Source organism: Copidosoma floridanum, unplaced genomic scaffold, assembly GCF_036245765.1.
Source record: "Copidosoma floridanum isolate Cflo_tuat_1 unplaced genomic scaffold, Cflo_Japanese_pri ptg000025l, whole genome shotgun sequence".
NCBI lineage: Eukaryota > Metazoa > Arthropoda > Insecta > Hymenoptera > Encyrtidae > Copidosoma > Copidosoma floridanum.
The window spans coordinates 5,488,834-5,502,795 of NW_028321902.1; the positions used below are offsets into that span (position 1 = coordinate 5,488,834).

General features: G+C 42.6%; 4 protein-coding genes across 5 annotated transcripts in view; 2 read left to right on the plus strand and 2 right to left on the minus strand.

The window, feature by feature from the left end:
* Positions 1–3,520, minus strand: part of LOC106642707 (A-type potassium channel modulatory protein KCNIP1) — a 51,951-nt gene extending 48,431 nt beyond the window's left edge. Inside the window, exon 1 of the mRNA XM_089595338.1 lies at positions 3,337–3,520. Within this exon, the coding sequence (XP_089451464.1) occupies positions 3,337–3,501 (165 nt within the window). The 5' untranslated portion in view covers positions 3,502–3,520. The remainder of the gene's footprint in view (positions 1–3,336) is intronic.
* A 2,234-nt stretch (positions 3,521–5,754) lies between these two features.
* mRpS18C (mitochondrial ribosomal protein S18C) lies at positions 5,755–6,664 on the plus strand. Its single transcript, XM_014357531.2, has 4 exons — positions 5,755–5,947; positions 6,018–6,076; positions 6,153–6,360; positions 6,442–6,664. The coding sequence occupies exons 1-4, from the start codon at positions 5,872–5,874 to the stop codon at positions 6,531–6,533; spliced, it is 435 nt and encodes a 144-aa protein (XP_014213017.1). The 5' UTR covers positions 5,755–5,871; the 3' UTR covers positions 6,534–6,664.
* Positions 6,665–6,699: 35 nt separating this feature from the next.
* On the plus strand, positions 6,700–9,158 carry LOC106642669 (uncharacterized). The gene is made up of 4 exons (XM_014357508.2): positions 6,700–6,924; positions 7,051–7,514; positions 7,587–8,997; positions 9,076–9,158. Exons 1-4 carry the CDS (start codon positions 6,833–6,835, stop codon positions 9,149–9,151), a joined length of 2,043 nt encoding a protein of 680 aa, XP_014212994.2. The 5' UTR covers positions 6,700–6,832; the 3' UTR covers positions 9,152–9,158.
* Positions 9,159–10,315: 1,157 nt separating this feature from the next.
* Positions 10,316–13,962, minus strand: part of LOC106642709 (uncharacterized) — a 39,866-nt gene continuing 36,219 nt past the window's right edge. For both annotated transcript variants that reach the window (XM_014357571.2, XM_089595334.1), the window contains exons 3-6: positions 13,622–13,926; positions 13,224–13,522; positions 11,778–12,273; positions 10,316–11,696 (exon numbers count right to left, since the gene is read on the minus strand). In XM_014357571.2, coding sequence (XP_014213057.2) covers positions 11,321–11,696; positions 11,778–12,273; positions 13,224–13,522; positions 13,622–13,926 — 1,476 coding nt within the window. In that variant the 3' untranslated portion in view covers positions 10,316–11,320. The remainder of the gene's footprint in view (positions 11,697–11,777; positions 12,274–13,223; positions 13,523–13,621; positions 13,927–13,962) is intronic.

The window sequence follows — 13,962 nt, forward strand, 5'->3', positions numbered from 1 at the left end:
AATTATGATTAAAATATAATTTTTTTATTTTTAAGCCACAAGAGATGAGTATCCAAAAACAATAGGCCAAGAGGTTTATGAAAATCGGCCGTCCAATACGTAATTTTTCCTCCATTAAAAAAAAAAAATCCTAGCCGATCGAAAATTAAATAATTCAGAACCCACCAAACGAACGAGCCCATCCGAGGAAAAAAAGACCAGTCATTTGTTCCCGCATAAAACAATGAACCATATCGAAAAGAAGAAAAAGCACACGCAGAGGAGGTATATAAATTAATCAGCGACTTTTACTGCCACCGCCCTCCTCCTTCTTCAGCACGGACAAATCGCTTGATTTATGTCGGACGCGAAGAGAGAGAGTAGAAAAAAAGAAAAAAAACCAAAGAAGACACGCGAAGCTCATCGTGACGAGTCGTAAATCACCAGTTCGCTTCCATATAGCCGATAAATAAATCCCGCGCACGCACGCGAGCGTTTATCAATCATCGTCATCCAAAACTCGCCGCGCCCATTAAACAACGCCCCGAATTATGCACACACGCTGATGACCGAAAAAAAAAAAAAAAAAAAAAAAAACAGAGATGGAAAATCATAGGTACCCCGCCGTCAATCGTGCCGATTTACACGCATCCAGATTCGATTGCGCGGTACATACATACGAATCATCGTCAAAACACTCGCAGGTGACGGTGGTGATAAATCAACCAATTTGCGCATTAATCGGCCATTAGCTTTGATTTAATACATCACACACACACACCCCGAACGAGCTGCTCTTGTGTACATCCCTTTTGGCTCTACATACACTTATCTCTTCCGAGGGATACACAAGTGCCGAGTCATCTCTTACTGCCCTCCCCTTCTCGAATAATCACCCCATAAACTTGCACACCATCGCATAACATAGAGTTTTTACGATAAAAACAAAAAAAAAAATACACCTTTTCAATAGCACCACCCCCATTGTTCGATAAATGATGTATATATCATGTGGACGCGTTCGTGCGCCTATAATGAGTTTCCTCTGTGTGTGTGTGTATATACATATAATACCTACCCCTTTCCATGTCGTCTATGACGTCCCGACAGTCGAGTCGTCATCGTCACCATCATCGCTTATACGCACTTACGCCTGCCCACGTATGTACGTGCAGTCTGTAGTTATGAACATCGCCAACCCTTGAGAAGTGGGTCACGGTGGATATGAACGCCCCGTTGGGCGGCACACTGTCTATCAACGGAGGCCCCTCTTTTTTTTCCCCCTCGTGTACTATATTTTCATTGTTCTCTTGGCTATTACTCCGCTTTTATCTCGATCGTGCCCAATGTCGGCATTGGGGAAGGGGGACTGTGAGTACGTACTTACTCCTTTTTATCATCACTTGTCGGGCAGTCGATCTTTGACTTATCTTTCCTCCGCGACCCTCTATGTATTATTACGCTTATCTCTCTGTGTAACATTATTATCATGGGGATGGATGGTAGAGTGAAGTGGAGGGACGCGTTGATAATTATGATGTTTATTTCGAACGCGTTATTAACCATTGACAAGCGACATCGATGAGCGCCAAAGTGACAAACAGTGCAATCGGACCCAATGGTAATGACATTTCATCCTTATCTTAGAAACAATTGTGGACTCAAGAGTTATGATGTTGGATAAAACGACTAGAGTGCGTGTAGTTGCAAGATGACATTAAGTGAAAAATAGGAATTTTCAAGGTGCAATGGAATAAAGGTTTTGCAAAAGAAAAAAAAAAAAGATGATTTATGCTCACACCGACTTGGGAATCTATTATTTAATTCATTTTCAAACGCTTTGAAAGTAAATTAAGTTTCTTGAACAAAGCCCAGTTCATTTGTCACTATTCACAATGAAATATATTTTAAAAATCAAAAGATTTCAATACTTTGACTATTTTTTCTTTAAACTGTAAAGCATTGTTTTTGCTGAGTTGAAAAAGTTTATATTTTTAGGGCAACAATGTATTAAATTTTTAGCAAAAATCATACTCCAATGAAAATGGAAAATTCCCCGAAGTTAAACAATGAAAATCAGATTGCCACTGATGCATGTAAACTTGAATACAGAAAAAAAGAGATGATTCGAGCAATATTATTTCATCATAAAATCTTCATCCGTGAAATTCAAGGTCGTAACCTTCGCCACGTGAGGAAGAGAATCAACTCTGATTGAACGAATGCCACGTAGGTATAGGCGTGCGTCTATATTCTCCAAAAATGGTATTTCAAAGGACACGAGATTCAAATTAAAACTGGCGCAATTAGAACTTTCCCGACGAGCTGTGTAATATAGGGGCTTATTGAAACAAAGTTTTTAGATTCAAGTTGTTATTACCTACGCGTCGCATTTCCATATATTTATAACATGTTCCTTTTAGGCACGAAAATTTCATACCCCCGTATAGATAAAAAAAATTACGAACAAAGTTTCGCTGGAATTTCTACGTTCGTTGGAATAACGAATATTTCAACCCAATTCGCCTGTTGGAAAATATAATGGTAACTCTCTCCGTCCTTATTGTAACAATCGTGCCTCGCATACTTTATACCTCATTTTCTATTAAAACGTATACATTCCGAACCAAATATGGTATTTAAACTTGGCATACAGCCCATAAGCTGTAAATTGCAGAATAACAAGGAATTTTTGTATTTTTCCTTCGGAGCACTAAACAAACGATTTTCTTCGCTACGTTATTATGATAAAAAGCCCTGACCATGTGATAAGTAAAAATCAACATAATATATATGCATGGTAATACCAACATCGGCGATTGTCAACCTCATTCATTGTACCATGTATATAGTACGAGCACACGGTAGCTGTTATTATCGCTCCATGTAATACACAATATGACGGTATATGCCCGCGTATATTTTTCAAGGGACGAGATCGGGTGTGGAGATACTTGGTGTGGTTTGCATAATTCGGCGGGACTCGAGCGACACTCACGTGATATTTTACAACTTTATCATCGCCCGAGAATTTGAAATTCAAAGCATTTTTCTCACATCACTTTCAAAAAAGACGGCTCGCGTCGAAACGCTATATGGGGTAGGGGGAAAAAAAAAAAATTTTTCTTCACTCTCAAGTGGGGGCCGACCCTTTCTCAAGCTCGCCTTTGAGGGAGACGAAATAAAAGAAGAACCGCAAAAATAAAAAAGGGGAAAAAAGCGCCAGCGTGATTTCGTTCTTATTATTTTTCCCCTCCAGTTCTTTTTTTTTTTTTTTTTTGCTTTTCATTATACACTCCTCAGCTGAATCCCTGCAATAAAAAAAAAAAAAAAAAAAAAGAAAAAAGCTCAACTGACCTGCTTGAATCCTCGATACATGACGCGTATCTCGTGCCTGGAGAACTTGGTCTGCCTGAGTAGTTCCTCGAGGGCGACGGGCCGATGCGTCTGCTGCCGAGCCCTGGCGCTCTCGAACTCGAACAGCACGTCCTCGGGCCCCGGCGAGTCTGGTGGCGTGGCCATGGTACGCACTCACCGCCACTGCTCACAACAACTCTCTGTCTCACGGGCCAGTACCTCTCGGTTGGTGCCTGTGTGTATAACCTCTAAACACCCAACACCGGCCGCCGCGACGAGACACTTGTGTTATACCGGCGGCTGCGACCACCCGCTCTCTCCATTGCGAGCGACTTTTCGACACACGACCCTCATCGTGTCCACTTGTACCTGAAAATATCATGGGGACGACGATGAGAAGGTGATTTGCGTCGTATGTGCTTTTCGAAGAGGAGGATATCCTTGGAATGTTTCATCGCTTGTGTGCTCTCGCGTGTTTACGCCAGCCCTTTTGCCCATTTGGGGCGAAGCAGTTGTGTATATTATACGTATTTCAGGTTTTAAAGAAAAAAAAAAAAAAAAAGACGTTCTTTAATTAACGAACAAAGTGTTTTAATTGCCGGGCGAAAGGAGAGGACGAAAATAAAAACGCAGTCACTTGAAAGAAGAAAAAAAGAGGGTAGGGGGAGAAAGTGTGTTAAAAGCAGGTTAGCCGTTTTGCCGGGAGGAAATATTAGAAAAGCACTTTCGAGACACGCGCACGCATGTACACGTCAGCGAAAAACTCGAGACGAAAAAAAAAAAAAAAAAACCGAGTTTGCTCATGATAGCGCACGTTACAAGTCTTATACCGTGGAAACAAAAAATTTTACGAAAAAGAATACGCGGGTTCTTTTGCTTCTGTCCGGTTAAATAAAATGTACCATTCAAACCCTCTGATGCACGACGTGTCCGACCAAACTCGGCCTTTATCTACTCACAGGAAGAAAAACTTGACGAACCGGCACCCCACTATACACAATATGATACCCATCAGCCATTCAAGCATAAAGGCAAAAAAGCCTCAATCAAATTTCCCATTAGCAATCGCGTACACACTTACACAAGGGGGCAAAAACCCCATAAGCAGAAAACACAAACAATGACCCAACAACGGTGACGGAATATCCAAGGATGGGAGCCACACTTTGCAATGACAACAAAACCAGATAGTCGGAACTGTAAATTTAGAACCCGCTGCCGGCGGGGAATGGAAACGCGGAGGGGAAGAAAGGAGCCTCATCGTCACCCTCGCGCTGACGTCCTCTCTCTCCCTTTTCCCCATTGCGCGCGCACTCCTTTCATCGACGCTATACACCACTTTCCCGCACCCGAGTCCTCCAGGAGTCAAAGCGTCACGGGGACGGTGTACATACGGTTGTTGTTGTTTTTTTTATAATACACAATATACAGAGCGTGCAAAACGGGAGACGCGCTACTTTTGTAACCGGACTTCACGTGCAGAGCAGCTGCCGGCGGCCTGCACCATAACACCCGATCGATCTATCGGCTCCTCGTGAGAACTCGATGCATTCACGAGTACCCCGAGATCTCTATCGTTTTAAGCGTTCCCTACCCGCGTTTAGGGTGGAGCTTTTGTTACCGTCCTCCTCCTACGCCCCAATAGAGAGAGGCACATCGTCAGTAAGCCAAGTACCTTTTACTCTCCCGACGATCCCTCGTCATGGGGAGAACACAGAGCAGCCCATACAGTGATATGTTTGCCTTCGGTAATTAAGAGTATATCCGCACAAGGGTTATCAGAGGACGGTGGGAGGTGAGGGTGCTGCACACGACAAAACAAACAATGGGAAAACACGGTCCGAAAGGCAGGGGGGGGGGGTGGGAGTTACTGGGATATTGTACACTCTTTTAGCGCATAGTTGTACAAGTGAAGGTGCCAACGACGACGACGCGACTCTTGTGCCTCCGACGACGACGAGGACGAGTCGCTCACTGGCGGGTGTTGTTACTCGCTTCGATTTGCTCCTATCTCCGCGCTGTGTGTGTTGTTGGCTCGCGGGGCGAAAGCACCCACTCTCCCGAGAGAGGGAGGGTGCGTGGATATATGGGTGACGGCGCGCGCTTTTCTCTCTCGGGGGTGAGCGTGTGTGTGGACAGTTGCGCCCCGCTGCGGAGCTTTTCCGAGGTTTTTTTTTGTAAAAATTTTTAGGTGCAGGCTTCCAATGTTGATTGGGATTTATTTCTACTCTACGCTGTTTTTCGAGCGTATCAATTGACGAATTGTTGTTTAAGAGAAATATACGTTGCATCGAGCACGTCAACTTGGGGGGGTACACCCTTTTTGACGACAACCGATACGGCAGATGTTCTGTTCTATCGATGCACGATAAGTACGAGCTCCCTTTTAAATTGAAATCCCCCCCTTCGTCCCACCGGAGCTCCAGTTTTTACGATAGTCGTCTGCAAAGTTGCAAGCTCTACATTTTTTTTTTTGTAATTTGTGACAGTAATGCAAATAAATTAAGTTCAAGTATTATCATTCATCGGTTGAGGATGCATTTCTTACCAAATGCTCGTGTAATTGGCGACAAAACTGTTAGCTTTCTTCGAGGATTAAACTTAAGTAGAGGTTAGTTTTTGCGCTTACAATTTCTGTATTGTATACCTGCACGATTGTAATTGTTATTACAATATTACAGCGAGTATTTTTGCTTCTCACCCGAAATTGGAGCATACTGTAGCTGAGGAGTCTGATCAAGTACGTAAAGGTTTTTTAATTTGTTAATACCGATGGCACGATGATAGTTGTGATGATTACAAATTTGTTCTTGCAGCCAATAGATTTGATAAATCCGTTCGAGAAGGAGAAAAAACAGTGCATTTTGTGCAAATACAACATCGAGCCCAATTATAAAAATGTGAGGTTGCTTTCGCAGTTCCAGAGTAATTTCACGGGTAGAATTTACGGAAGGCACATCACAGGGTTGTGTAAGAGTAAACAGGAGAAGGTAGAAAAAGAGATCTTGAAAGCTCAACATGCAGGTATATAAATTAACTATGCATACTATAATCTGTGTGTGCCGCATTCTCCTTTGATATTATTAAACTTGAATCATTTTCTAGGTTTCATGCCAATATATAACAAAGAGATCAATTACGTGAACGATCCCAAGATATTTGACATAGACAATCCATTCAAACCACACAAATATTAGTCATTTCGTATTTGTCTTACTGCTTACTTTTGTAAATATTGTTTTATTGTTGTAATAAGTCTTGTTCGAAAGATTCTTAATAATAAAAAAAAGAAGAATTTTCTAAATACTTTGACTGCTTATTTTTAATTGATTTTATTTGGAATTTTTCAACTAACGCAAGATGGCGTGTTGGTGCGACCAACCGCGGTTGCGACGCGCGACGCATTTGACTTAAAAACGGGCGTTTGTTGTGGTTTTCGTCGGGTACCGGGTAACAACGGCACAACGCCGAGAGAGCACGACCGAGGAATGCAAAAATGCTGGACGACGCCGAGTTGTTTACCGAACTGTGCGAAAAGCACGGTCTGCTGCCCGAACCGGACATCATTGAGGCTGTGAAACTTAGCTGGTGAGGTTTTTTATTTTGCGAATTTTTACCGCCGAAATTTCAAACATCCTCCCTAGCAACCACAACTCCTCCCGGTAATGTCAAATTTACTAAATTTCCTTGTAAGCGCATGACGATGTTTTTCAGCTCCACCGGGGAATTAAGACTTTCCCACACTTCCATAATAGCCGGGCTCTGCGAAGTCATAGCCCAAGTCCTGTCCTCCAGTTCGACGATAAAACTCGTGGATCTCAGCGACTGCATGTTGCTCGCCAAAGGATTGAGTTGCATATTCAAGGCACTGCGCCAAGGATCAAGCGTCACCTGCTTGTATCTAAAAGGCAACAACATAAGTGGGCCTCTGGTCGAGCAGTTGGGCCAAGTGTTATCTTCCAACAATACTCTGAAAGTCATGCACATAGAGTGGAACAATTTGGGATCGCAGGTTGATTCCTTTGCCAAATTTTGCGTTGGTCTGTCGAAAAATCATCACATCGAAGAGCTAGATCTTAGGTACAATCAGATATCGACGCTGTGCGCGGATCATTTTGCTACAGCTCTAAGGCAGAACAAGAGCTTGAAGAAACTTGATCTGGCGTGGAACTCTTTGGGTAAACGTTTTCCAGTATTTTGTAACGAAAAATCGTTTTTACTCTTGTAAATAAAAAAATTTTGAATCGAAGGTATGAGCGGTGGACAGAAAATCCTGCAAGGCGTGCAGCACAACCGATTTCTAGTCTCGTTGAATCTCAAGGGTAACTGCGTACCGAGTGAAATACACTCGGCCATCAAGGATCGCATTGCGGAAAACCAAAAGAGACAGTTGTTGTGCGAAACTCCCGTTTTTCAGATTCCCGCGATACCAAACTCCACGTCCACGGAAGAGGACGACCGCGGGACGCAAGTGAAACTGAGGTCGCGCAAAAAAAAGAAAAAACGCGAAAGGTCCAAGACACCCATGGAGGACCTCAGGGACAGTCCGCTTGGCGATTCAGGAAACGAGGGCGTCCCGAAGAAACCGAGCAAAGACAGCGAGCACGAGGTGCGCCCGGAGATCGCCGAGAAGATCCAAGCGCTCGATCGGATCATACAAGAGAGGGCAGCCAGTATGGATCTCCTGCAAACTGAACTGGTATCCAAGGAGGACGAGCTCAAGTCGATACATTCCGAAAACGAGAAACTCAAGACTGAAATCCAAAAGCTGAAGGAGGAAAAAGAAGTGGCCCTGGAGGAGAAGGTGAAAGAGCTGGAGAACGTGAAAAGGGCACATGCCAAGGCAGAGGGCAGCTGGAACGAGTCGTACAAAGAATTGCAGGAGGCGCAGCGGAACACCGCCAGACTGAAACAGGAGGCCGAAGCCAAAAATCGCAACTACGAGAAGGAACTGCGGAAAGTCAGCTCGGAAGTTCAGATGCTCAAAGAAAAGTACGCCTCCACCGTGCAGAGCCACGAGGACGTGCTGTCCGATTTCAAGGTCGAGACTCACCGCCTGAAGCGAGAAGTCCAGGAAAGGGAAAACAAGTACCGGATAGAAACGAACGCTCTGAAGGAGTCCTTGAAAGAGACCACGGAAGCACTGGAAAAGTGTCAAGAGCAGCTGCAAAAGCTGAGGAACGAGCTGCGGGAGTCCGTTGAGGTGCAGGGGAGGCTGAAAATGAAGGCCGACGAGGCAGAGAGGTTCGCCAGTCGGACCCTGAGGATCGAGGAGGCGCTGAACAGGTCGAAGGAGGAGAAAGAGAAGTTGGAGGAGAAGCTGCAGGAGTCGAGGCGTTCGGTGGCCCAACTGCAGAAGCAGATGATCAAGGTGCAGGAGGAGTCGCTGGAGCCGCAAAAGAGGTACGAGGCTCTGAAGCTCGAGCTGCTCATAGAAAGGGAGAGATCGGCCGCGCTGAAGATTGAACTACAGGACGAGAGGGCCAGGATGAAGGAGCAGACCGAGCAGCTGCAGAAGATGCTCGGACAGATAAATGGATTGTATGCGCAGCTTAGCGAAGTTCAGGCCTGCCATGCGGAAGCACTGAAGGTCAAGGATGCTGAGATTGAGAAGCTAAAAGGTGTCGTGGGACAGAAGACAAGAGAGTTGGATGACTACAAGTGAGTGATTTCCTTGGTTTTTTTTTTTTTTTTTTTTTTTTTTAGGACTGCTTACATGTAATTTGGAATTTGTTGTAGGTCTGAGCAAGTACATAGGGCACATCAGTTTCAGGCTGCAGTGAGTAAGTACTTTGGGACATTTGGAACGAATTGACAAAGAGTTGAGGGTATTTTTTTGAAGGATGCACAAATGGAAAAAAAAAAAAAAATAGTTGTACATATGAAAATTTTGGTAATGTATTTGAAAAATACGTGTTGTAAGTTAACAATTTTTAAATGTTAAATGCTGTTTGTAATTAAATGATTTTTCTTATCGAGAAAGAATGGATGGATAAAAAAATATACAGACGACTTATTTGTATATAATAAATAATTTCTTTAATAATTTACCTCGTTTTATACACGTCATTATTAAAGTACAATATTCATCGAAAGAACCGACATCGTGTTTCACGGAATCGCGAAAACTTTTGTCGATTTTCATTCGATCAAAACTGGCAGTTTTACGGCCCGATCAGTCTCTCGTCGTATGGTCCGGCTTATAAAATAGCCAGCGCTAGCGCAAAAATATATATAATTCACCTTAGCACGCTTTTGTTCTTAAACTCTAATATTTTACAAATTGTTTTTTTTTTTTTTTTTTTTTTCTTTTTTTCGTGAAAAACTTAAAAATAATATTTATATAGGGGGAATCAGGAAGAAAGGAAAATGAAAATATTTTTGAATTAATTACAGACGCGGTTCATTAGGTAATACCTGAACGCGAAGTTTTATGATGTACAGACAATCAACTTAAGATAGCTCTTATTGTCTCTAATATAGAGACAACAAAATTCAATTTAACTAATATACTACAAATCAATTTATATACGACACATATACATACATACATGACACGCACAAATTTCCATGAATTTTATACATAAATTTTCTATTTATAAGGAAATAAGCGACGAAGAGAACGTAATATCAATTGATTGAACGTTTGGAATTTCTCAGTACATCGTAATATTCGAAACAAATAATTTACGATGTATCCAAAGCCACAAGGTAAAATATTTTTGAAAGAAAATCTTATCGAAATAATTACATTACAATCAAATTATTGTATTAATGAATTTTTGTTTAACAAAAGTATCAATTAAAAAGGTGAAATTTTATTTACAATTGCCTACTCTTGAGCTTTACAAGAAATAAAAATATAGTTAAATACAGCTTTTTTGGATTTTGAACAATTTTAATCAATTTTGTTGTTTGGTATTAATTTTTTTCAATTTTGCATTTAAATACCTAAATGTATTTTTAAAGAGTTAATTGATCAAAAACCTGCCTAAATTCACACTGTAAAATTTTTTGTTTTTGGATTTTTTTTTTTTTATGTCAATTAATTGAATTTTTTCATCCGTGATGTATACCTACAGGACTTAAATTGTTCTCTTCAAATGAATCAACATTCATTAAAAAGCAATTAAAACAACTGCCTTTCGTTACGAATTTCGTAAATTATCTATCTACAGCCAATTAGTACACGCTCAGTACACTAATGTATTCGTTTGAAGAAAAGTTAAAGTTCATTTAGATAATAGTAGAAACAAACAAAATTTTTGCTAATTTAGTATTAAGGTTGTATAATTATACAAATACTGAACAGTTCTATACCGTAAACTTTGCATGTTCTTTCTCCAAACAAACGATTTGTAATAAAAAAAAAAAAAAAAAGAAAAAAAGAATCATACAACAGACGATTGGCAAAAAAATCACGAAACATTTGATCAACTAGTAAAAGTTAAATTTTTTACACCTCTCGACAAAGCAATCAATCACAATTTACAGTAACAAAAATATTATGTTTTCATAAGACTAGTCTATTAAATGATTGAAAATGGTATGCTTACTAAGTCATGTATGATCATTTTCAACAAAAAATACACCGGACAGAGCGCTTGCGAATCGAAAAGCAATAAAATGTAATATACTCAGACGACAGAACGAAAGCTTCAGTCTTCTGATCACCCTTTTACGTACGATTTCTCAGCCTTCCCTTCAATCACACCGATTCATCGTGAATGAATAAAACGAACTTAAAAAAAAAAAAAATGCTCCAATACTAATCACGTAGTTAAAAAGCGGTCGTGTGATGAAAATTACACGCCGATATGCAGAAATCATTGGAAGGGCCCGTCAAAACGGGTAAGAGGAAAACTCTACATGGTCCATGTATACGATTGCTCAATTCAGAAACTACCATCCTAAGTATTCGGTTCGCTTGAAGGCAAACAAAACTCACTGCTCCTGTCCATTATAATTATCATCATCATCATTGTTACATAGAATACGGGTACTCCGCGAGATAGTTTTTGATGAGAGGCGGCAGGCGTTCCTTCTCCTTTTCGAGTCCAGCCCGATTGACGGCAATGCGAGCGAGGTGGGCGAGCGAGCGCACCCTCTTCAGCAGCGGATCCGACAGGTAGATCTGCGAGTAGATGTGGCCGGTGTAATCCACCCAGACCTCGCGCCTGTCCGGGTCGAATTGTTTCGAGAACTCGACGTAGTACTCGATCATCTTGATGGGACAGTCGAAGAGCGGCATCGTCATGGCCAAACGAGGCTCCGCGTCCAGCCTGAACTTGCCCATGAAGTAAAACACCCGTACGGACGTTGGTCCTCGCGCCGTCTGCACCGACACGGCAAAGGTATACCTAAACGAGCAAATTCAAACATTAGCACTCTCATCCGATTTTCATATATAACATATATTTTTTGATCAGCGTAAATTATACCTGCTGTCGGAGCTATCCCTTATGAGCCACGTGCCAACGGCCGAGTTTTTCAACAGATCCTCGCTCTGTTGCCAGCTGATGCCCTCGTAGTACCAGCCACTGGCCTGCAACAGCTTTCTGACCTCCGCCAACCTCGCGTGGTCCTTTTCGAGTAAAAAGACATTGGTCGGGCCGTTGACGAAGCCCCAAGGGCAGGGCGCCAACCACGAGAGAGGCGTACTCGGTTGTTGTGGTTGCTGCTGTCGCTGCTCTTCCCTGTGATTGTCGAACGACAAGAGACCGTCACCGCCGTCAACGAGGTTGATGTTGACGATACCGCCGCCGTTGAGGTTGTTGCGTGGCCTCAGCGGCTGCTCTGCCAGCAGACCTTTGGCGCTACCGACTCTTTCTATCACCGGCGAGGCTGTCGTCGTCGTGGTTGTCGTTATGTTGAGGGTACAGCTATTCGTCGACGAGGGCAGGCGCACCGTTGCGTTCACCTGAATACGCACGTCCCCTGTAACGCGATAAATAACAATTTATCAATTCTGACAAACGACTCATGAAATGTTTCCACTTACATATTATTGTTGTTTATCGCATTGGCTTTTAAATTACCAATTTTACATGGAAAAAAAAAGTGAAATATACGTAAATTTGGTCGCAAGTGTGTAAACAAGCTCGGTTCATGGTAAAAAGTATATTTTCACTTTTATATTATTCTTGTTTATCGCATTGGCTCTTAAATTACCAATTTTACGTGGAAAAAAAAAGTGGCTTTTACGGTAAATTTTGTCCCAAGTGTGTAAACAAGCTCGGTTCATGGTAAAAAGTATGTTTCCACTTACATTCATTTGTTTATCGCATTGTCTCTCAAATTACCAATTTTACGTGGAAAAAAAAAGTGGAATTTACGGTAAATTTGGTAGCAAGTGTGTAAACAGGCGCGATTCATGGTAAGAAATACCGTTACTTGTCCGTGGGGAGGGAGCGCGAGTTTCGTGGAAAATCGATTTCCCGGCATCCGTGATGGAACTTTGTTCGCTATCAGAGATTGTTAAAGATTCCAGGAAGAATTTAATTTGATTGCCGATACCTAAGCGCACGTACACAGGCTCCATAGTTTCCGTATTAATGACGCGGGCTACTATCTCTCGACTCGAAATTCACTTGACAGATGTGAAGCTCCCATACATGGGAAATTACTATGTGCACTCGGCGCGTATTTCGCATTACGACAAAAATATGCGCGCGTACTGGCATATATTTTTTTCTCGGCAAGCTGTTGAAACGACGTACGGACTGCGTAAACAACTTTTTTCAACTTCATTCAGTTGCGTTATCCACGGCTTTGTACGTGCTATTGACACAAATTCAACGAGGCTTGGATAACGCCGATCCGAACGATGTACTTTGACGTGGTAGAATTACCGACGATGATAATAAAAAAAAAAAACAACATCTCACCTGAATACTTGTCGGTTTCCATATTACAGCTAGGCTCGCCGGTTCCGTTGTTCTTGCGACAGCAACCGGCCAACCTGTGATTCTCCGACACCCGGCACTGGTCGTTACCGCTACTTTGACTACAGCAATTTGATTTTTGGGACTTTTGCGTCGAGCCGGACACCATGTCCTCGTCGTCGCTGTAGCAGCACCGACAGTAGCAGCAACACTTGCACTCGCAGCTCTTGCGTTTCGGCTGAGCCGACGTGACATTCTGCGTTGGCACTGTTTTGCCCAGCGGGTCCGGAAACGCGTCTGTCCTGCAAAAACAAGGGTCCTCGTCAAAAAGCAGTTCTCAACAAGCGGAACATCCAAGAAAAAAAAAAAAAAAAAAAAAAAGAAAAAAGCTTCAAACAAACCTCGCCGGTTGCTGCTGGGCGTCAAAGTTCGTGCTGGTGGACCTCGAGTGGCTCTTTTGGAACTGGGCAGCCTGCTCGAAGCTCTTCCTGAGCTGTTCCTCGCTTATGAGCATAGGCCCGTCCCACGAGGGGCTACCCTCCTCCGCGGCGGAGGACTGTTCCTCCGGTTTCTTCTGCACGAGGCAACCACCGCTCGACAGCGTCGATTTCACCTCGACCCTCGGCACCGGCAACACGTCCGCGCTGCTCTTGTTTTGTATCAAACACCCGCCCGACTGGATGCCGCACTGCGTGCTTATCGTCACCTGCAAAACAAAAAAAAAAACATACGATTCAATGTT